Raw genomic sequence first — 23,748 nt, forward strand, 5'->3', positions numbered from 1 at the left:
AAAGTTAATAGAAATGGCTCAATTTTTTAAGAGGTAGAACAAGTGAGTATCTTCACATCCCACAAAGACTTCTTAGGACACAAAAAACATGGACTACAAGAGATGAGGGGGGAAGCAAACATTTCACTTCAACAAAATTAAAACTTGCTCTTCATTAAAAAAGAGGCAAGCCACAGACTGTAAGAAAAGATTCACAAAGGCCGAGAATTAAACTAGGATTATTTTTAAAAACTAGTATTAAGAAATATATACATATACGGGCATCTGGGTGCCTCAGTTGGCTAGGCATCCGACTTTGGCTCAGGTCATGATCTCACAGTTCATGGGTTCGAGCCCTGCATCAGGCTTTGTACAGCCTGAAGTCTGGAGCCTGTTTCAGATTCTGTCTGTCTCTCTCTCTCTCTCTCTCTCTCTCTCTCTGCCCCTCCCCTGCTCACGCTCTGTCTCTGTCTCTCAAAAACAAATAAACACTAAAAAAATTAAATATTAAACTCCTTTAAATCAACAATAAAATTTTTGTTTAAGTTTAAAAATCAGCAAGTGATCTGAACCAATATTTCACAAAAAGAAGATATCTGAATGGCCAATTAGCATGCATGAAAAGGAGCTCGGTGTCATTAAGCATCAGGGAAATACAAATTCAAACCCCAATGAGACCAATCTCTGCTAGAAGGGCTAAAACCAAAAAGACTGATAATAGTAACTGTTGTAAAGATGGACCAGCTAGAACCTCCATACTGCTGGTGGGTACATGTTGCAAGTATCTTGAAAACCTTTAAAATTTTTTAAAGTTAATATACACCTACCTTATGACCTAGCAATTTCATTTCTAGGTATTTGATCTAAAATAAATGAAAACACATGTCTACATCAACACGTGTGCAAGAAGTTTCACTGCTAAAAACTCAACAACCCAAGTGTTCATCAAGTAGGGGCCACAGAAATTGTGAAATCTTCACTCAATGGAATATCACGCAGGGGAAAAAATGAATCATTCAACATGCAACTGGATGAATCCCCAAAAAGATGCTGAAAAAAAAAAGGCAACAGCCACAGAAAAACATATACTACATTGATTCCATTTATACATAAGTAGCCCCCAAAATAAAAATACTGATTCTATGTCACTGGAAATCTGGGAAAGGTGTGGGGTGTGGAAATGAATGACAAAGGACAAGAGAGACTTTCTGAGGTGATGAGAACGCTCCACAACATCTTGTTTTGGTTAATCGTCACAGAGATATACAATTATCAAAATTCACCAAACTACCAAAAAAAAAAAAAAACCACCACAAACCAAACCCTAGTTTATTGTATGTAAACTGTACCTCAATAAAAATATCAACAGGCTAAATAGAAGATCATGACACCACAATTCCTCTCCCATTCCTTTGGTCATGCTCAGGCAGGTGTTGGCAACATGTAAATACACAGCCACAATGGCACATGGTGATCTCCTTGGGTGCGCTGTGGCGGGAGGGGAGGGGGGCACCTGTGAGGGGTAATGGTAACCAGCCTGCAGGCCTCAGACAAAGCATGGCTCCTGAACCACGTCTGGCATATCTGCCATAGAGGGCTGCCCCTTAGCACCGATGCCAGAGATGTTCTTATCTGCTTCGTGACTCAATGCCAATGACGATCAAAGAACACTAAATCAAAGAACCCAAAAGAAAGAGCTCCAAGAGACAAGTGAGTCATGAAACTCACAAGCAGAAGACAGTATAAATTATAATTATCAGGTTCCACATCAGATTTGAGAAAGAAATCCATACATAAAATGGCAAGTGTGAAATTTTACTAAAACTGAAGTTCTCCAGCCTGTCCCTTTCTTGCTCATCTTATAAAGAAAACTCCTGAAGTAGCTAGAACTGAGTGAATGTAACTAAGAACAGCCTATGGGGACTCTAAAGGTCCTCCAACTAAGTAAATATTTAGCCATTTTCCTCTCCCTAGCAACGACTGTCCATTTAATCATCCCTAACAGTGCAAGGTGGCAAGGCGAGAAAGCCCCGTGAGTGGCCACTGTTTTGCAATGGACGTCATCCAATAACGCCATAATGTAAAGGTCTATGCTCTGCACAGTACCACCATGCTTGATAAAAATGAGATGTTTATTATTTTTTTTTTTAGGTCTTAATTAGCTTCTTGTTAAACTACAAACATTATCATTGGAGCACACATGCTGGGACAGACAAATTGGAACACTGGTTGCCAGCCTGGGAGGGTCCCCGGTGATTAACTGTCACTACTCTGATGTTGACGGTGCTGCTTTTCTAATTGTGCTAACCATCGTGTTGGGCGGTGGGGGGGAAACCAACCGTCTTGTCTTTCATTAAAAAAAGACAGGTAAAGGAATCATATGAGTGGGCTTGTGTGAATCCTACCACCCTGATCTCACAACCCCAAGGGTCAAGTGTTTGTAAATATTTCCAGTAACTCATATCACCAATTCTCCCTCCTATTAGCAAGGAAACCCACTTTAACTTGGCCGTTTGCATGAATCATTATCTCTGGGCCTGGTATTTTCACGGGATATTCCAACCTTCCAACGGCTCTGGCTAAAACGCTTTTCGTTGATTTTAAAAGCGTGAAAGCAACTGTGTGCATCAGTTAAAATGGATGGGTTTACTTTTAAAGAGTCGGTAAAACAGAGATCTTCTAAATGAGGGCAAGGTGGCCTAACTAACAATCTCCTTTGTCCAATGGGATTTGAGGGCGGGAGTGGGGAGAAGGGGTCAACACACCATAGAAATCTCAAAATGACAAAGTCATTGTTTGCTGAAAGAGGCTGGAATGCTTTCTACACACTTTCCCTGACATCTCCGCACAATGCAATGCAAGGGTCAGTGGTACTGAGACAAGTAAAGGCAGTTCCACTCTTTTGCTTCTATAAAAGCCAGCGACCCAACCTATTGTCCCCAAGTCTTCGGCTCGCTTTGTTCTCAATACCCAGATGCGGCAGCTTTTTCATTCCTGCTCCCCCTCTGGAAAGAAATGACTGTGGACACCTCCTTCACATTTTCTTTTTTCTCGGGCATTTTCACTTCATAAAGCCGCAGTCAATGTGTTTTGTGTGTGGTGAGGAGGGAATGACACGTTCCATGGTGGTCCCCACCACTGTCTGCATTGGTGGCTCAAGTAGCCTCAGGATTAGCCCTTTGTGCTCCATGAAAGGATATGAAAAGTCAGTTACTTAAGCTCAGTCAAGCTGTTGATTTTTTTTTCTTTTTTTTGGATGAGGGGTGTGTGGGGAAGAAAGGCTTTGCAATTCAGTTTTCCTCAATAAATTACGGCATTTTGCTGAGGGCAGCTGTGTGCAAGTTCACATGCTCAACGAGTCCCACGTTTAAAAAAAAAAAAAAAAAGACAAAAATGCCTAAAACTTCCACGTCCTACCTTTGTTTTCACTTGCTTCGCTAGTAGGAAGACTTCTGGGAGGTGATAATTGTTAATGTCAAGAACTCTAAATAAATGAGACTCCTTACTCAAATATTATCTGAGAGTTTCAAAAACTGCATTAAGTTCGTTACTATGAAATATTCAGTGCTTCACAGTCTATTCTGAAAGTAACAGAATTTGATCCTGTGAGTCTACATGTAAAAATATCTATTAAAAACTTTCAGGGATATCAAACTTAGAATATCTGTGAAAAAACTCATGTGGTGGTTATTTATGGGCCTGACAACTCGGTGACAGTTCCTTTGATGCAATATAATGCTATTACCAAACTCTTCCTCCCACTTAAAAAGGTCTGTAGTGCTTTAAAAATAACTACCTATTATGCAATACTTAACATGCAGATGTTATGCTAAGAATTTTATTAAAATGATTTAATTTTGTCTTCACAACAACCCTTATGAAGTGTGCCATTTTTCTCTCTCCTACAGATAAAGAATGTGTGGCTCTGTGAGGCAGAACGGGAAGAGGCAGAGCAGGGATCAAACTCAGAAAGGCAGACTGCGGGGATTGGGAGGGCTCCCACCGTAACCCCCTCCACGACATTTTAAAGCTAGTTAGTTACATTGTAAGTGATGCCCATGAACACATAATCACATTTACAGGAGCACACTCGGGGCACATGGGTGGCTGAATCGGTTAAATGTTCGACTTCGGCTGGGTCATGATCTCACGGTTCGAGAGTTCGAGCCCAGTGCCAGGTTCTGATGACAGAGCCTGGAGCCTACTTCAGATTGTGTCTCCTCCTCTTCCGCCCCTCCCCCGCTCGTGCTCTCTCAAAAAGCCTGGGTGGCTCAGGTGGTTAAGTGTCCAACTTAAGTTCAGGTAGTGATCTCACTGTTCATGAATTTGAGCCCCACTCACACTCGCTTTCTCAAAAATAAACATTGAGGGGCGCCTGGGTGGCTCAGTCGGTTAAGTGTCCGACTTCGGCTCAGGTCACGATCTCGTGGTATGTGAGTTCGAGCCCCGCGTCGGGCTCTGTGCTGACTGCTCAGAGCCTGGAGCCTGTTTCAGATTCTGTGCCTCCCTCTCTCTCTGACCCTCCCCCGTTCATGCTCTATCTCTCTCTGTCTCAAAAATAAATAAACGTTTAAAAAAAAAATTAAAAAAAATTAAATAAACATTGAGAAAAAATTTTTGAATCTATAAAAAAAATTTACAGAAGCACGCTCAACCCTCACACCATTAAAACATGAATATTTTCTTTTTCTTTTTTTTTTAATGTTTATTTGTGGGCCGGGGCGGGGCAGGGTGGGGGGGAGGGGGGGGGCAGAGAGAAGAAGAGACAGAATCTGAAGCAAGCTCCAGGCTCTGAGCTGTCAGCACAGAGCCCGACACAGGGCTCGAACCCATGAACCATGAGATCACAACGTGAGTCAAAGGTGGGTGCTTAATACTGAGCCACCCAGGTGCCCCAAAGCGTTTCCTACAGAACCAAGAGCACTGGCAAAAAAAACATTTGCAGGGTTCTTACAATCTCAGGTAGGATCACACTAAACAGATACAGAGGTCTGTTTTTTTATGCTGCCTTCCTTCTTCCTTTGGAACTGCGAGTGGCTCCGACTTGGCCATCCACCATAATCTGACCGGACAGGCAACATACCTGGTAGCTATAAGAGCTGGCATACATAATGACACACAAACCCATGACTGCTCTCTGCTGGGATATGGGCTTATGAATGACATCTCTGAGGCCGGGACTCTTCCACAGTGTGGACCCACTAATCAGAATCAAAGGGTTTTAGGGTGCCTGGGTGGCTCAGTCGGTAAGTGTCCAACTTCAGCTCAGGTCATAATCACCCAGTTCGTGAGTTCGAGCTCTACATCGGGCTCTGTGCTGACAGCTCAGAGCCTGGAGCCTGCTTTGGATTCTGTGTCTCCCTCTCTTTCTGCTCCTCCCCTACTTGCACTTTGTCTCTCCCCCCCCCCCCCCCCCCGCTTATGCTCTATCGCTCAAAAAATGAATAAATGTTAAAAAAAAAAAAAAAATCAAAGGGTTTTCACCAGCCACACTTGGCATCACTACCTGGATCCCAAATAGAAACTTGGCCAAACCCACTATTCTTGTGGTGTCTTCTTCCCTCTCCATGGCTTTCTACCAACATTCCAAATCCAAATCCCTGCACTGGAGACATGAGTCTCCCTGTGATCTGCCTCCTCTATACCTATCCATCTTTATCCCTTCTGATGCCCGATCTCAAACTTCACATTATGGTGTCCTTGCAAACTTCCTAGGCTCTCTTGGACTTCCTGTCGTTGGTGCCTGCTTCTTCCCTACATGAGGCTCAGGGATCACTGGCTTCTCCCCTACATGAGGCTCAGGATCACCGGGAAGCCATCCCCAACTTTCCCAGGCAGGGTTACAGAGAGGTCCTAACTACTACAATCTGAACTAATAGTTGGCCAATTCAGAAATAAATAATACAAAATCTTAAAGTTTTGGTTTAATTTAAAAGCATGTACAGGGGCGCCTGGGTGGCTCAGTCGGTTAAGCGTCCGACTTCAGCTCAGGTCATGATCTCACGGTTCGTGGGTTCAAGCCCCGCATGGGGCTCTGTGCTGACAGCTCAGAGCCTGGAGCCTGCTTCGGATTCTGTGTCTCCTTCTCTCTCTGCCCCTCCCCTGCTCGTGCTGTCTCTCTCAAAAATAAATATTAAAAAAATTAAAAAAAATTAAAAAAAAAATAAGAGCATGTACAGATCTGGTGTTGGAGTGTCTCAAGGTCTTTCTTACAAAACTCACGCCCATAATGCATCACCTAGGACTTCGAAGACACTTTGTGAGGCTCTCAGCACAGATTCCGCCTGTATTTCTCCAACGCCCTCCCCCGCAGTCACTTGTCTCATCCATACCTAATTACTTAAAGCCATTTTTTTTTAAGCAGAGCCTTTTATTAAGCCTTCCCAAAGCACTCCACTTGGCATTCCTACTTATCAGTTCACACAATAAGTACTGTCATTATGAGATGACAACATGGGTAAGGAACAGGAACAAGTCTAGGAAGAATCACAACAGACTCTGGCAAAAGAGAAGGCCAAAGAATGGAGCGGAGAGAGTGCGTACCCCAGAGACAGCCACTAGAAGCTCATCCTACAGCGGGATGGAGAGGAGCATGAAATGCAGGAATCGGAGAAAAAGAGGAATGGATTGAACACCAAGAACGGTGGCTGACTCTGCCATCCTTTCTACAGCATTCCTTAGCGAAGAAATTAAAAAATGACTAAAGACTAGTATTTACTTCCGGAGGTTCAAGGACAGGTTTAGAGTTAACGTCTTAACTTTCCAGCTTCACTCAATGCGTGTTTTGCTAACTTCATCCGTAATTCTCCCGAAAGGAGAAAGCCTCATAGAATAAATCAGATCATGTAACACCGTCAGGCTTCCAGGAAACCTGGGGCCCTGGCATCCCAGTGCACTGAACTGAAATGGGAGAAGCAGAGCCAGAAGCCCAGGGAAGCCTCACGGAAGGCCGGCATGGAACAAGGTCGCCCGCTGCCCCGTCCTGAGACGCCAGTACAGATGCTGGCTGGAACCAGCAAGGCGGGAGGAGGAGGAAGCCTTCTGCCACAAAGCCTTTTGCAAAAGACCACAAAAAGGAGACCGAAATCTGAAACATTAAGATCCTTTCCAGGAAGTAGCCAAGGGCACAATTCACAGGCAACCTCCCAGCACATGCAACAACACGAACCACATTATCACCCTTGTTGATTTTCAGTAAAATCCACCAAATGGGAATAACATGTTCAAAGGAGAAAGATGTCCTTGTCGCCCTTAGAATTACATGGTGAGCGGCCACTTTCCTGCTCAAAGACCTTGGATGGGGCCAAGGGTTCACAGGTTCAAATATGAATTCCTCAGACAAGTTTTCCAGGTTCCCTTAAACTGCAGACCATGATTCACAGAGAGCCCTACATAAAACCCTCTGTTACAACCACAAACATTATTTTCCTTGCCTTACAGTTTAAGATGTACATCCAGCTACTTGATTTGAAAGGGTTGCAAATCAATAACGTGACTGCTCCTTGAGGGTATATGTGCGTTTATATTTACACACGTACACACACCGGATAAAGCATAGACAAGCTCTGTTGCCTAAAATCAAGTAGACCAGAACTCGTATCTTCACAGAAGAGAATGCTATTGCCTCCATTATCAAATCTTAAAATTGAGAGTTTAGATCCTTAAGTATTCAAAATGTAAATTTGCTACTTGGACATTTGGTTAAATTAACTATAAAGTATTTATTTTTTACATATAAATGATAAACTTATTACGTTCAGTGTATACACTTCTAGTGTTTAAATTTAACAACTAAACTTTTAACTTTAGATTTGTGTCATTGTCTATAAGGAATGTATTTCTAACCCCTAGTACTAGCGCAGTATAAAATCACCTGTTGTTCACTGTTTTAATGTAAAGTTAAGCTTCTATTTTTCAACAAAATCTTAAGAAATGCTCCTTTGTTTTCATCACAGCCGATTACTTTTCCTGGTTTACATAACAGTACTCCAGAGCTACGTATATCACAACCCAAACAAATGTGCATTAAAATATGTGTAAATATTGTATCTTCTACTTCATGATGCTCACACCTAAAACACAGTCACAACTTCTCCTATACTTGTATTTGAAATCAGGTTTATCGTTAGCTAAGGAATAAAGTTCTTGAAAATAGCAGCTCTCAGTCTGGATTTTACGACCAGCAAAAATTTGAAAAAGCATTCATGAAGGAGGAAAGTGATTTGTCCATCTTTAATTCTAAAGAAAAAAGAGGGGCGCCTGAGCGGCTCAGTTGGTTGAGCATCTAACTCTTGATTTCAGCTCAGGTCATGATCCCAGGGTCATGGGATCGAGCTCCGTGTCAGACTCCACACAGAGAGTGGAGCCTGCTTAAGATTCTCTCTGGCTCTTGTTCACACGTGCTAAAGACAGAAGAGAGAGAGAGAGAGAGAGAGAGAGAGAAGGCCAGCACCACAATTTCAAAAGATTTATATCTCAAATACCATGAGATCACATTACATGAGCACTTTTACGACTTTTGTTGAAGAGGCAGCATAGGCACCAGATGACAAATAATTTAATTATTATTAGAGATTCTACCTGGAATCTCCCTCATTGAGAAGAGTCTGATGTGATCAAAACATAGAAAGGGGAACTCTGCTTCTCCTTCATGAACATAAACGAGTATAACTCAATAATATAAAAATAAAAGCCTCAAAGTGATCGCTTACTAGATGTGTGATCCTGGGCGAATTATGTAACTTCTCTGGGCCTCATTTCCCTCATCTGTGAGAACAGCACAATAACTGTACATAACTCATGGAGTTGCCAGAAAGATGAGAGATTATACAAATAAAAGATCTGAAACAAGTTTGGGCACCCAGGAAGGAGTCTCTAAACATTAGCTAGGATTAATGTTATTTCCAGGTCATTTGGACTACCTATCACCTTTTGTACTGACTTTACACCTTCTGGCTAAGAGCCACTCGACTATATTTAAAAAACAAGATGTCCGAAAGAGAAAAACAGAAAATTCAGCTTTGCAGGGTGGGGAGGAAAGCTACACCATCCTTTTTCTTTTTTCCATGTTACCTCAGCTAGGGGCAACCTGGTGCTTGAGAGCCACTGCCCTAAAAAGGGTAGGCTGCTGGAAGGATAAGAGGTCCACGCTGACTGCAGAGAACCACTTTCCTATTTGGGGAATGACTCAATACAGTTTTCATGACTTGAATGAAATACGAAGTGCTGATCTGCCTCAGTTCCTGAAGCTGTGCTGAGCGTGAGAGAATACCATGAAATACAGCCTTAGAGCCTTGCCTTTAAGGGATTATGCAGATTTTGATGACTTAAAACATTAGAAAAATATTTGAGCCTCATGATTAGTATCAAATATACATTTTTTTCAATTTTGAAGTATGAGCATGATGTCCCTCCTCTGTTTGTAATACTCCAGTGGTTTCCCGTTGCATCCAGAAGAGAACCCGAACCTCTTAACCTATGGAGTCCAGTTCTGCCTAGGTCTCAAGCGCCCTCTTGCCTACGTCTCCACTCTGTTCACGGCCTGGCTTTCTCTTTACCTGGGAACATGCCACTTTGCTCCCATCTTGAGCATCTGCACATGTTTCTTTTCCTGAGCACACACTCTGCCCATCTGCTTCCAGGTCTTTTCTGCATGGCTGTTTCCTTCATATTTTCCAAACTCAAACATCACCACTTCCTTGCTCACCATGTCCCAACACTCCCGGAAGTCACCTGCAAAGACCTCCCATTCCTTAATGCACTAGGAGATTATTATAATTGCCTTATAAACTTAACTGTTTACCATCTGTCTTTTGCACTGGAATGTAAACTCCTGGAATCCAATGCCCAATTCACTCCTCTACACACCAGTGCCTAGAAAAGTGCCTGGTACACAGGAAGTACTAACTGACCGAGTGGAAGTGAGGTCGTAATGCAATTTGCTCAGCACTGCACTCGGCCACGGTTCGAGGATCCCAGCGTCTTCAGAGGGGATAGGGATAGTTTTATTGCAGAACAAAGTGCCCAAGGAAAACTTCGCTAATAGGAAGAATAGACTTTTGATGGTCCGTGAAGCATGAAGACGGGTCTATTTGAGGTTGCATCCAAGGTGTATATGTAACACATAGAAGAGCATCAATAGTCCTCCTGGCAGGCATGTAGAATTCCCTTCCAGGAGTTGTAGAGAGATTAAACTTAATACCTAGGAGATGGGAATCGTACTCTCTAGGCCTGAGCTCCACTGTCATACAAATCACCAGCAAACAAAGCAAAACAAACCTATTCAGATATATATTCCGAGACAGCACTGCGGTGTAAGGAAAGGGTGTAAACCCCTGTTCCCACGTTGGGCATGGCCCCTCTTAGAGGAAAATGAAATCCAGTTATCCCTTGAAGAGTCTTACCCTTCTATGACATATTTGAGTCTCTGGTTCAGAGAAGAAAATACGTGAAGTTCTGAAATAAGCAAATACACTGGCATCTGAAAGCAAAGAACAAAGGTATCTGCTTATCTCAGAAGACCACGGGCAGGTTAATCTATGTATCACAGTATTCATGAGGCATATTCATGAGGCAAAGACAGAAGAAAACAAATAATCAAAGATGGGTCTTTTTTATAACTACGAAATGTTAAATTAAGATCTTATTTAAGGGAGTGAGAAGGAACTAGCTGAGGAAAAGGATACAGAATAAACACTTTAAAGTAATAGAAGTTATTAAAATGATTAAGTATCTCTCAAGGCTTATCAAATATACCAAGGATGAACAGAACTGTCAGAAAGGAGTCAAACACCCTTGGCACTAACTTTTTATCCTTTCAAACAAAGCTAAGCAACTGCCTTCCAGCTCCTATCTCTTCCTGAGCTCAGGCTCAGGTCCCACATGGGCACTCACTTCCAGAAGCATTTCCTGCTCCACCACCCACAGGAGCCTCTTCCTCTCTGATGGAGGGTCACTTCCTGAAAGCTCAGGTGAGCTCCTGGACCTAACAGCTTGCTTCCCAGGACTTCCTCTGAGGCACTCGGCAAAATTAGCATTCCAAACTCAGCCAAAGATGAATTTTTGGACAGCTCCCTCTCCTGGGGGTGGGGGTTGGGGAGGGCTGGAGGAGAGCCATGAGGGCAGGGCCTCACGCCTACTCGCCTCTGTATCTCAAGACCTCGACTCTAACCCCTGGTTATCAGTGGGATGGGGGGGGGGGGGAATGTTGGGATGAAGAGATACACTACCCGCCAAAGCACCTACATAAGCCATAAAACCCAAACAACCTAGCAACACTGAGCAAACTCCTTCAAAAACAGCTTGCTCTTAATGTCAACTTCCTCTCCTCTGACTTACAGCCTTTGCAATCTGGCCTCCTTCTATCCTGAACCTTCTCCAGCTGCTCCTTGGACTCCTAATCGTCAAATCCAACTGACTGCTTTCTGCTTCCTCACCTCCTCCTTTGCACTGAACACACCTGTCTTCTTTTGGCTTTCCAGCACCAATTTTCCTTTCTCCCTCACTGTTCATTCTGTGTCTTGTCTGTCTGCCTTCTCTTCTCTGCCTTTCTCTTTAAGTATTAAGGTTTCCGTAAGGTTCTGGTCTTGGCCCCTAAAAATGCTTCACTCTCTCTGGGCAATCTTATCCACCACCACCACCCCCCCACCCACCCATCAATGACCTGCTCAAAGAATACACAGGCTCTATGCTCATGCCAGGTCTTAAACACCAGGCTCACACCCCCAACTACCTGCAGGATGCCCCCACCTGGATGTCCCAGAACTCTTCCTAAGATAAGTGAACTGAAAATTGCAGACAAGGACTGGAAATCAGACTGGTCTCACACTAGAGCTTTATGCTCTCTCCTACACAGTCTCCCTCCTTTTATAAGGTCACACAGCATTGTAACTGCTGACCTTCAGTCTCTCCCAAGAGAATGTGCCTCATGGAAGACAGGAATTAAACGGTTTTTTTTTTTTTTTGAAGTTTTATTTTTGAGAGAGAGCAAGAGTGAGCAAGCGGGGGGGGGGGGGGGGGGTGTGGGGGAGGGGGAGGGGGGCAAAGGGAGAGGGGGACAGAGGATCTGAAGTGGGCTCCATGTTCACAGCAGAGAGCATGATGTGGGGTTTGAACTCACGAACCGTGAGGTCATGACCTGAGCCGAAATTGGACGTTTAACTAAGCCACCAGGTGACCCTGGAGGACAGGAATTAAATGTCATTCAGCTCCACAACCAAGCCCAGCAGGTGCATGGCATGTTGAACATGGGAAGTGCTGGCCAAATGAAGGCAGACACAGATTCCATCTCTGTCAGCACATGGTAGGAGCTCAATAAAAGATGGGGTGGAGAGAACAAAAAAGAAGCCATGTTACAGGAAAGAGAAAATATGGTAGAATTACAAATCTGCACACCACAGACACATAGTAAGAAACAATGTTTCCCTTTTGGGACAGTCAAGATTCTCCATTATGTATCTAGTTGCACATATGTTCACAAAACAAATGTGCACAAATATTACACCTGTGTATTCAAAATCATTAAAAATTAATTTGTCATTAATTAAAACTTAAATGTTATTAGAATATTAAAAATATTACATATTTTCTTGGTACCTTTATTAATTAATCATTGTTTTAAGAAAATTAAAGACTAGGGGCACCTGGGTGGCTCAGTCAGTTGAGCATCCAACTCTTGATTTCAGCTCAAGTCATGATCCCAAGGTCATGGGACTGAGCCCTACATCAGGCTCTGTGCTGAGTGTGGAGCCTGCCTAAGATTCTCTCCCTCTCTCTCTCTCTCTCTCTCATTCCATCCCTCTGCCCTGCCTCCAGTTTGCATTCTCTAATAAAAAAAAGGAAAGAAAGAAGAAAGAAAATTAAAGACTAGATTTATGCTGCTGGTATTTGTGCTATGGCATTAGGAAGTCAGCCAAACACTCAAAAATGGACATTTTAATCACTACCTCTATGCTTTTGTTTACCCAAATACATCACGTTTTGAAGGCCAAAGTCTTATTCATCATTGATTTGTCATGTTTGAGGTCTAGATGAAGATCTTGACGCTATTTGTATTTTGATCCCTATTTTTGTAAAGACATTTAGTTTTAACATGTGAAGAACTATATCTGGCTTGATAGATTACTTGGTTTTAAAAATATCGTTAATACTCAAAGCTGTTACAATTTTCATGAAAGCGAATAAACAAAACGTGTCTGAACAACACTGGTAAGCCAGATGTGCCCTGCCAGCCATTGGCTAACTTATCTGATAAGCCCAGGGCAACCCTGAGGTAACCTGCAGACTGCTGTTATTTTGGATTGTAGGAATCATTTATTTCCTACAATGTACTCAGAAATTTCTCTCACTTCTGGCCCAGCCTTCCAAAATAGAAGGTTGACAATCGAACTTTCTTCATTCACTACCGTTCCGTGCCCAGGTCAGTTCGGGCTCCCAAATCCCGCACAGGAGCCCCACTCTAACACAGGACAAGAGGAAATGACATACAATTTCAAAACCCAAGGTGTCACAGTCTCCCACGAGCTGGGTTAGGAACAGCTAACTATCCAAACAAAATAAAACAAAAAATAAAAAAACAAACAAAACCCTACAAATATTTACACAAATATAAATCTTTTGTTGAAGTCCAAGGTACAAAGTTAGGAAAATAAGCTCTACCTGGTCAGCAAATGTACTCAGGTTTTAAACAGAATTGTCTTATCTCAGGGGTAATAAAATCTGCCCCTGATTTCTGACCTGCTTCTACAGAGTATTACTGACTCCAGCCACCACAGCTCAAATGGAAGGTTCTGTTCTCCCGTCTCTCCCCAGTTTCTCAGCATCAGACTCCACTGGAAAAACAATGAAGTTCTAACCCAATGGTTCACATTTCTGAACTCTTGCTTACAAAACCAACAAAACTATCATTGTCTTACAGAAAAAGCAATCAAACATGCGTAATAGGGATTAAAAAGCTCACATGGATAACTGTAATCACATTATGTCTATATCGATTTGATTTTAACTCTCCAAAAAATGCATGATCATATATGTATCTTTAGTAAGGGAGAAACACACACACACACTGCACAAGACAGTCTTAATCTGAATATTCTGATAAGTGGAAAGCTTAACTCCCTATTCAGGAAGGTATCTCAGTTTTAGATTTCAGTTTGCGTTCTATTCGTTACTATGTAAATCCTGCCAAGTTCTTTCTGGCTCGGGAATACCTGATGTAGAGGATATGCAGACTGGGAAGGCCCACATCTCCTGCAAGATAATACCAAGGGGAACTTCTTGACAAGGAAATTCCCAGTCCTTTTAAAACTCAACCGTTTCAATTAAACTCACCTGTTACATTCGGAAAGACTCAGGATCTGTGAGCTTCGGTGAGCTTCCCCGGGGCTGCCAGAGTCAGAACATTTTTACCCAAAGAACCAGATGTGAGACATGAAAACGGGGCGGGCTTCCTGATGCCAGGAGCTGATTCTGCTACTGACATCAGAAACAAAGGCAACAAGGCAACCTTCTAGTATCTCAGTTCCGAAAGAGGCTAACGACACTCTTTAGAAGAGTTTCTAAAGAGGTCTGAAAGTTGTTTCCCTTTTAGATTCCCATGCAATTGGGAAGGTGCCGCTTGTTCACACAGGTAATATTCGTGATAACCTGTATGTTTTCCCTAATACTTAAAACTTTTAAATTTCTCAGAGGACTGAGTCAACATAGGTAAAATTTCCTTTAAAAAACTCTCACCCACCTGAGAAAGGCCAAACAAAAACCAGATAAACTACTTAAGCAACGCCACGAGGTGAGTCAAACTGATTGTCATTTTGACCTTGCTTTGCTTTAATTCAGGAGCCTATTTAGAAATGTAACAAGCAACCCTCTTCATTCGGCTCAGCTAGCAGAGCTAATAGGCTTCTAATTAATTTCCAGAAGATTGCTGTTATAACTAACAGGTTTTAAACATTTGGTTGATTGGGGAAAATGAATTGAATATAATGTATTTGATTTGGAAAATTAGTTTTCATTCTATGTGCTTACCCTAATAGTGTTTATTTTAACTTTACATGATTCCATTAAGAGTCTCAGAACACCACTGGGTTGTTTTCATCCTTACGGAGTCCTAACCAACTTAAAAAAAAAAAAAGTAATCAATTTACATTTTGATTTTTGTTGGCCTTTATTTGAGGGCAGGTTAAATTCATTTTTGTGGCTTTAATAAAAAAAAAAAAATCTTCGCTTGCTAATATAGCAAAGGGCCCAAATACTTCAAAATGATCCTAGTGATACCTCAGTCAAAAGTCTGCTCATCGCATGCAAATCCTTTGGAGAAAGGCCTCTGCACACAAAGTAAGATGAACCAGTTACTGCATTGTTTATGAAGTTTCCCTTGATTCCTCCTGACAACCATTTAAACAATGAATGTTGGGAAATGTCCCTCAAAGAATCAACAACAATGGCAGGGATCAGAGCTTTTATATTTAGCTAATACTATTTTTAAAAGGAGAAAATATTTCTTCCTGAAGGGATTATGGGAAGCCTTATTAAAGACACCTGCAAACAAAACAAGTGACAATAGATCTTTATCATAATTGATAACTGAGTTATCCTTTAGACAAAACTCCTTTCTTGGAGACAATAACATCGAGATTTACCTCTGCTATTAGAGTCAAGAAATCAGCTAATCGGGACTACTGGTATTCCACCAGGATAAGTCTCACCAAGATTAAGTGAGCAGATAATAAAAAGGCCCTTGTCTCTCTGGTTAAAGAGAAGTACAACGAGATTAGAATTTTCTGAGGCTGCTCAGAATGTTTTATAATGAACTCAGATGGCATCGATCCCTGTGTCTCCATACATCATTCAGAAAGAGGTGGGTGACTCTAATTATGAGGACCAACTATGTGCTGAGCACGCAGTGGGACAGCCCACTTTTACAAACTCGGCCTCTGCCTAACTTGCACTTGCAAAGAAACAGAATCTTTCCCCAGATCTTCTCAAAGCAATAAACAATCTCTGTCAAAATGTGACTCTGTTTTAGTGAAAGATTGCTTCTTGGGGATAAATTACACAGCAAAACCCAGCAGGGCACATCTATACAATAAGCTTGCAGAAGAGGGAAGGAAAAATCAGAGATCTTCGCAGTAAAAGTACTCTGCCTCGGAGTCTCCTTTCTTCACGCCAGTAACAGCGCACGTCTTTCCTCGTTGGCTACACTGTTTGCAGGCAGATATTCATTGCTCCATTTCCCCTGTGACTCACAGAAATGCCTGTGGTCATTTCGGGCCTATTACTGATTTTTATGACATAGCTAATTTTCCAAATTAAGTAATTCTGGCTCCTTTTATAACAATGGCTCCAGAAAAATCCCTAAGTTTTGATTGGAAGCGTATCTGGGCATTGAAAAAAAAGTGTGGGGAAGGGGGGACAGTTGGGGGGAGGAGGAACCATCAGGATGAAGCGATAATTGCAGACCTCAGTGGTAGCATTTCTACTTCCTGGCCTTAGACAATGAGTTCATGATTAGACCACTGAGGAGAGTGAAACACAAGGTCATGAAATATTAGCAACAGCAGCAGCGATTTTAGAAAATGTGCATGCAGTTGTTGATAAATGCACTTCATTTAAAAAAAACAAAAAACAAAAAACAAAAAACAAAACCCTTGGAAATGAAGAAGAAAGTCCCCTGGCCTGAATCACTGAAAAGTAGACAGAATTAAACAGCAGGAAAAGCATCCCATGTGTGCAGCAATACTGAGCAAGCAGATGAGGCATGAGATGACCCAACATACTTCTTCAGAACCTCAAGTTCACAGACAAAACAAATGCTGTAGAGAAGGTATTTGCAGGATTGCTGGGTTTAAAACACACACATATACATACACACCTTAAGACTTAGCACAATCAGCATGTGAAAGAAAAGCTGCCTAGAAAAACAAGAAAGACATTTTCTGAGATGACTCTGATCCTGTACTCAAATTATTGGCTTAAATGTACTTGCCTTTAAAGGCTTTGTATCTACAATAACTGCTCTCTATTGTCCTTGCTAACGAAGTATCATTTTCACCTTATTATTACTAATCTTTTCTTTGTCAGTAACCACACCTGGTTTTATCCCCCAAAAACGGTGCAGTAAATATTTGTCCTTTGTGGTAACACAATGCATAATTTAGTTAATCTAGGCTATCTTTCCGTGCGAGGTGACTGTTTCTATATTATGAAATGTGTTCACGGTCGAGTGAGATCCATGCCAGATGCCTGGAAGGCAGACGGAGAGCCGCTTACCAAGCTTGTAGCTGCTTCGAACCCACCTTGACATGACTCTGTAGCCGCTCCTACACCCGGGGTATTACTCATGTGAACTTGGCCTCCGAATCAGACCACACCTTCCTCTTACCGCCACGGCCTTTACGAAGATAACGCGACTTCGTCAGGCCGAAGGGCCCACCCACGGCCCCCAAGGAAAGGACTGCAAAGAACAGGAACTGCAGTTCCCATGCGAGAACTTGGTGTCACTGCCAGCATTACCTGAATGAAGTCCAGAAACGTCAGGGGCAGCAAGTCGTCCATGTGCCCGATGTCTTTGGAGAAGCGGTTCAAAATCCCTCCTACAACAACAGGACGCGAGACATTACTCACTTCCCCAGGCCGGCCCTTTAAGAGAAACGATTCACAGACAAGTCAAAACATTTAAAACGTATATGTATTTAATGTATCACGCGTTCATACGAAATAAGCCGATGTCAGTGGTGAAGAAAAAGAAAACAGGATGATACCCAAAGAGAAACAAAAATACCACCAACGGCAGTGGGCAGGGAGTTGAAATTTGGCCGACTTTTGATAAAATGGAGGTGAAAAAAACGTTACAGCGGTACAGGGAAGGGTTGGTGGATTTTAGAACATTCCCTCCTTTTAGATGCCATCTAGGATGCCCATTCGGGGGCTGAGTTGGTAAATAAACAATTGCAAAATACATAAACTGACCCCCAATTGTTATACTAATTTTGCTTTAGTAATCAGAATTTTGCTAAGTGGTATTTTTTAAACAGATGTAATTATAACCTCTCTTTTTCCCCCCCTCAGGATGGTTCACAGCATCTCACATTTTGGCAAATGTTGGAATCCTGCCATTCCCCAGTTGTGAGTTTTCTACTAGGATTATAAGTCGCTTTTTTCTGCGGTACACCAAGTGTGACACAGACTCATTCTTAGATTTCCAACACAACCAGAGGAACATAGGCAGGAAAGAAGAAATATTACTTAATGATTAAAGGTGGTTTCTTATTACTCATTGTATATCCCTTCTCAGAATCCATGAGAACAGGACATCCTAAAGGCTTGAGAACTGGAATGTGACAACAAACTTTCAATAAATATCTAGTCTTTTAAATAAGATTTTAAAGAAATGGAAGCTACACACACACACACACACACACATACACACACACACACACACACACACAGCCTATTTTGGTGTAAGCAATTCCTGAGAAATGCGTTTGTCTAGGTCCCTGAACTTCTTTTGTACTGGAGGCTTCAGGAAGCCAGCCAGCAGGGGAGATGTGTCAGAAGTGACTTCCTCCGGGCCCTTCATACTAAGCTACAACTGGACGCTGAAGGGCCAGAGGCTGGCAGCCGAGCCTCCACTGCCAGGAAGCAGGGAAGCCCAGGGTCACTCAAGCAAAGAGCTGGAACAACTGAAGGCTTCACTAGGCCACCGTGACACTCCCAGGCCTCCATTTTCCTGACTCAGGTGTAGGAGAAATACAGACTCCAGAAAACAGCTTCTTATAGTGACACTTTTGGTAGGCTGGGTGACAGCTTTTCTGAGCCTCTAATAATACCTCCTTGAGAGGGTGATTCTGAGGATTAAATGGGCTCATGCACGTGAAAGAACCTAGTCGCAATGCCAGGTACATTATCAGGTGCTCAAAACCAAACACCAAGGTAAGAGAATTGCTGTTACCCACAGGATCTGCAGCTAGTCTCCTGAGAAAGTCTGACAACCAGGTACTGTCAGTACTGAATGTTAAAATGCACATTCAGTAGCTTCAGGCTGGAGCTGAAGATTCTGTGTTTCTAGCTCACTTGGCGGGGTCAGGGGAACGCCCTTGCTGCTGCTCTCCAGACTACACTTTGAGGGGCCAAAGGTTAAGTGGTTGTTTGACCAGTTGTGCTTTAGAAACATTAAAATTAGACAGGCAATTTCCCACATATTCTTACAGATTTTGTGAACTACCTAGTTACTTTTTAACTTCCCAAAGTATCAATACCAAGATAAGAAAAACATGCATCTAAAAACGCTAAAAGACACAGTTTAAAACACTGGTCATTTCTTCAAAGGAAAAGTACCGCTTTTCAACATAGTCAGGACTCAGAACACTGCAAAAGTATGGTTCAGCTTAAAAAATACTGAAACCAATGGGGCGCCTGGGTGGCTCAGTCGGTTGAGCGTCCGGCTTCGGCTCAGGTCACGATCTCAAGGTCCGTGAGTTCGAGCCCCGCGTCGGGCTCTGTGCTGATGGCTCAGAGCCTGGAGCCTGTTTCAGATTCTTTGTCTCCCTCTCTCTCTGCCCCTCCCCTGTTCATGCTCTGTCTCTGTCTCAAAAATAAACGTTAAAAAAAAAAATTTTTTTTTTTAAATACTGAAACCAATACTCAAGTTGTTGTTGTTTTTAAGATGAAAAAGCAACAGAGATGAATGATATGTGAAAATCATCCTCTTTACCTTCTACCAGAAGCAGGAGTCTTAGGGTCTGAGAGAACCAGATTGGCGCACAGCATAAAATACAAGGAGAACACAAACAACTGAGAAAAACCAACTCTCCCAACACAGCTACTACAGTAAGTGAACTGAACTAGATGTCAAAGACTGTCAAAACCCTAAACTCTCATTCACCAGGAGGCAGAGTCCAGAAAATGTGAGATTAGAAGAGTCAATAAATTACTTCCTTGCTCCAAGAAACAATTAATGGGATGAATGGTGTTTGCAGACTATTTCATCTGGCCCTGCCATAGACTGTTACAGTCAGAGCTGTGATTTCAAGTTCATGGCCTCATAGTTCTAAACTTTTCTCAAAGGTCCCCAAATCAAATCCGTATGATGAATTCCCTTCACACACATGCCATGCCTCTGCATCCAAATGGCATCTGGCCTGCTGGAACATGTCCAGGGATGTAGAGGGAAGGGGGATTCATGATAAGGAAGGGGAGCCCAATCCATTTTCAGATTCTGTTCTGTTAGGCAGGGCTTTCTTACATTAAACCAACTCTTGCCTTCCTAGAACATGCAACCCTCTGCTTATTCTGCTCTTAGAACCACATGGAATGAATCTAATTTCTCTTGACATGACAGCCCTTCAAATGCTCGAAGAAAGTTACTCATATCCTTTCCAGAGTGAGTCCCCGGTGCCTCAATCAGCCCTTATACAGCACAGTGTCCCATCTTGGCCATCGTGTCCTGCCCAGACTCAGATGGCCGGTCTCAGTGAATGCCTTGTGCCCGTGATTAAAATCAATAGCTCAGGCATCATTTGATTACCTTGGGGCAGACTCATAACACCATTTTCCCTACTCTGCACAGGATAAATAACCTATCTTGAGGCCAACAAGCACAGTCCATTCTGGTGGCCAGATCGCATTTTAGACTCACATATAATGAAAATCCACATTGCACAGGTAAATTCGGGGGAACAACCGGGCAGTATGTATGAACAACTTTAAGAGTGCATCCCTTGCCTGGGTGGCTCTGTCGGTGAGACATTTGACTTTGGCTCAGGTCATGATCTCGCGGTTTGTGGGTTCAAGCCCAACGTGAGGCTCTGTGCTGACAGCTCAGAGCCTGGATGGAGCCTACTTCAGAATCTGTGTCTCCCTCTGTCTCTGCCCCTCCCCTGCTTGTACTCTCTCTCTCTCTCTCAAAAATAAAATAAACATTAAAAAAAATTTTTTCTTTAAAGAATGGATCCCTTATGACCTAGAAATTCCATTTCCAGGGAGTGAATAAAAAATGCATCAAATATGTTCAATGTGGGTTATTCAGCCAGTGAGACGTAGGAATCTGAACAGTAAGTCTGAAACAAGTGTTTAATGTATTATGTGCAATTTAAATTTTTTTTATCAGTGCTCTTTTTCTACAGTAACTATGTATGACTTGTGTAAGGAAGTAAGTTGGGGAGTGGAGAGAAAGGCTGGGAACAAAGGGCAGGGTGGGCAGAGACCTCCCTTGAAGTCCACACCACCAGAGAACCAACCAGGGTCCTCCTAACTGTTCTGTCCATAAGACAGGAGCTCAGGAAAGAGGTCATCAAACTTGTCCAAATACAAATTTTTAGCGATCTTATTTTAAGAATGGACTCTACAGTCTGAAGTGGAGTCAACCACCTATTAGTCAGTGGAGTTCTGACATCTCTGTCATACCCAGGATACCTCAGCCTCCTTATAACCAAACTATAATGTGAAACTTTGAAGCTCCCAGGTCTAATGTGGGCCCTATTCTTTTCATGTGTTCTTTTTCATTCTTTTTAATATTTATTTTTGAGAGACAGACAGCATGAGCGGAAGGAGGGCAGGGCAAGAGGGAGGGAGACACAGAATCTGAAGCAGGCTCCAGGCTCCGAGCGAACTGTGAGATCATGACCCGAGCTGAAGTCGGATGCTTAAATGACTGAACCACACAGGCACTTCTTTTTATTTTTTTAAACAAAAAAAGAAGGCATGTTTAGGTATCATAAAATATTGAGATTTATTGAGGTGTATATTTTACATCATATAATATTCACCCGTTTCAGGAATACAATTCAATGAATTTAAGTAATGTTACTGAGAAATACAACCATCGCCAAAGATTAGCTTGAAAACATTTCTGTTCCCCTAGTAAGATCCCTCATGCCATTTACAATGACTTCCTGTTCCCACTCCTAGCCTCAAGCAACAGCTAATCTTCTTTCTTTCTCTATAAATTTGCCTTTTTGGGACATTTCATACAAATGGAATCATACAGTATGTTGTCTCTTGTGTCTGAATTCTTTTACTGAGCCCAACATTTCTGGGTCCATCCATGCTACACAGTATGTCAGTAGTTCCCTCTTTTTTTTTTTTTTAATGTTTGTTTATTTTTGAGAGAGACAGAGAGATTGTGTGAAGGAGAGGCTGAGAGAGAGGGAGACAGAAGATCTGAAGCAGGCTCTGAACTAACAGCAAAGAGCTCGATGTGGGGCTCAAACCCACAAACTGCGAGATCGTGACCTGAGCCAAAACCAGGAGTCAGGATGGTTAACCAACTGAGCCACCCAGGTGCCTCAGTAGTTCCTTTCTTCTGATCTGTATTCTTTGGCACCGAAGTGGTCATGAACATTGGCACAGACGGCCCCATCAGGCCATGCCACACCTGACCTAAAGGGTGAAAGTAGATGTGTTTCATGAGGAGCTCTTGGGTATTTGGAACTTCTTTCCAGTGCTCATGTGTAGCTTCATGGAAAACTCTAGAACCTAATTATTTGGATAAAAAGCGGCCACTGGTTGAATAGCCCTGCGGAGTCAGAAACGAGGAGCGCTGGGTCTGGGCCGGCTTATGAGTGTGGTGGAGCGCAGAGGGCAGGGTGGGGAGGACAAGCAGAACCGCTGGCCGGTGAGAAGGGGGAGCTAGCGCCTGCAAGCAGCCTGTGGCCAAGAGAGGCCACGGTCTCTCCAAAAGGGCAGAGAGAACGGACCCGTACCTGGCAGGTACAACGCATCGCGATGGGGTGGAGACGAGCGTTCGGTGGAGCCCAGAGACGGTCCCCGGGCTGAAAACTTGTGTGCGGCATGAGGGAGCAGGACGAGCATGGACTTTCTGCATCATTCTGCACAAACCAGTGCAGCCGAGACAAGCACAAGAACAGGAGTGGGAACTAAGGAAGTTTGGGAACTCAGTGTTTCCATCACCTCTGGTGTCAGAACAGGTCGTCAACATGGCGGCTGCTGCAGGAATGGCCTGAAGCGCAGCAGGAATCAAGAAACCGTCCTCGGGAAACACGCAAAGTGCTTGCTTGTCCTCTGACACCCGGTAGCCACCGGTCTTTAAGCAAGTCCTGCGGTGCCCGCTTACACACGACCCCTCATCTGTGAACAGGAGATGAGAATACTTGCCTCCACCGCACCACAGGATAAACAAGACTGCGCTTGTGAAGGTGCCCTCTCAATTGTGATGTGGCAGGGTGTTGTCCGCGTTATCAACAGGGGATTTTACAGCTTTTAGGAGGCACGAAAGGTCACCAGGGCTAGTAATTTCCAAACCACGTCTTGTCAAGAGTCTGAGATTGCACAGAGGTGCCTGGAAGAAGGAGGTGGCAGAGGAGGCAGAAGCCAACCTCACTCAGCTCCAGACACCCCACCCTTCCCCAAGCTGCCCCTAAACAGGCTCCCTTCCATCATCTGGACACACAGACAGGGGCGGCCTTTGAAGAAAGGGTTTTGAAGCTAACAGAGACGTTCAAATCCCTACAGATGAAGCTCCTTGTGACAGAGAGGAGGACCCGCGGTCCAGCCTTGCTCAGGGTGACACAGTGATATTTCATAAGGGGCAGGTGTTCCTGCCAAGCCATCCTGGGATTTCCACACATCAGAAAAAGGAGACATGACAAAGTCTACTTTTTTCTAAGGACACAGCCATGGACCACCTTTCTCTTTTCCTGGTTCTCTTCCTAAACTCTACTCACTTTCCTTCTAATGACTTCCTGTTTGCTTGTGCATATCAAATCTTATCTCCACTCCTGATCTTCCAGGGCTTCCTTGGGGCACTTGGGTGTC

At 43.1% G+C, this 23,748-nt stretch overlaps 1 protein-coding gene across 4 annotated transcripts in view; it reads right to left on the bottom strand.

Moving 5' to 3' along the window:
• The window catches only part of ABCC4 (ATP binding cassette subfamily C member 4), a 270,180-nt gene that overhangs the window by 74,328 nt on the left and 172,104 nt on the right, over positions 1 to 23,748 (bottom strand). For all 4 annotated transcript variants that reach the window (XM_047871810.1, XM_047871800.1, XM_047871820.1 and 1 more), the window contains one exon: positions 17,488 to 17,567. In XM_047871810.1, coding sequence (XP_047727766.1) covers positions 17,488 to 17,567 — 80 coding nt within the window. The remainder of the gene's footprint in view (positions 1 to 17,487; positions 17,568 to 23,748) is intronic.

Source organism: Prionailurus viverrinus, chromosome A1 (assembly GCF_022837055.1).
Source record: "Prionailurus viverrinus isolate Anna chromosome A1, UM_Priviv_1.0, whole genome shotgun sequence".
Classification (NCBI taxonomy): domain Eukaryota; kingdom Metazoa; phylum Chordata; class Mammalia; order Carnivora; family Felidae; genus Prionailurus; species Prionailurus viverrinus.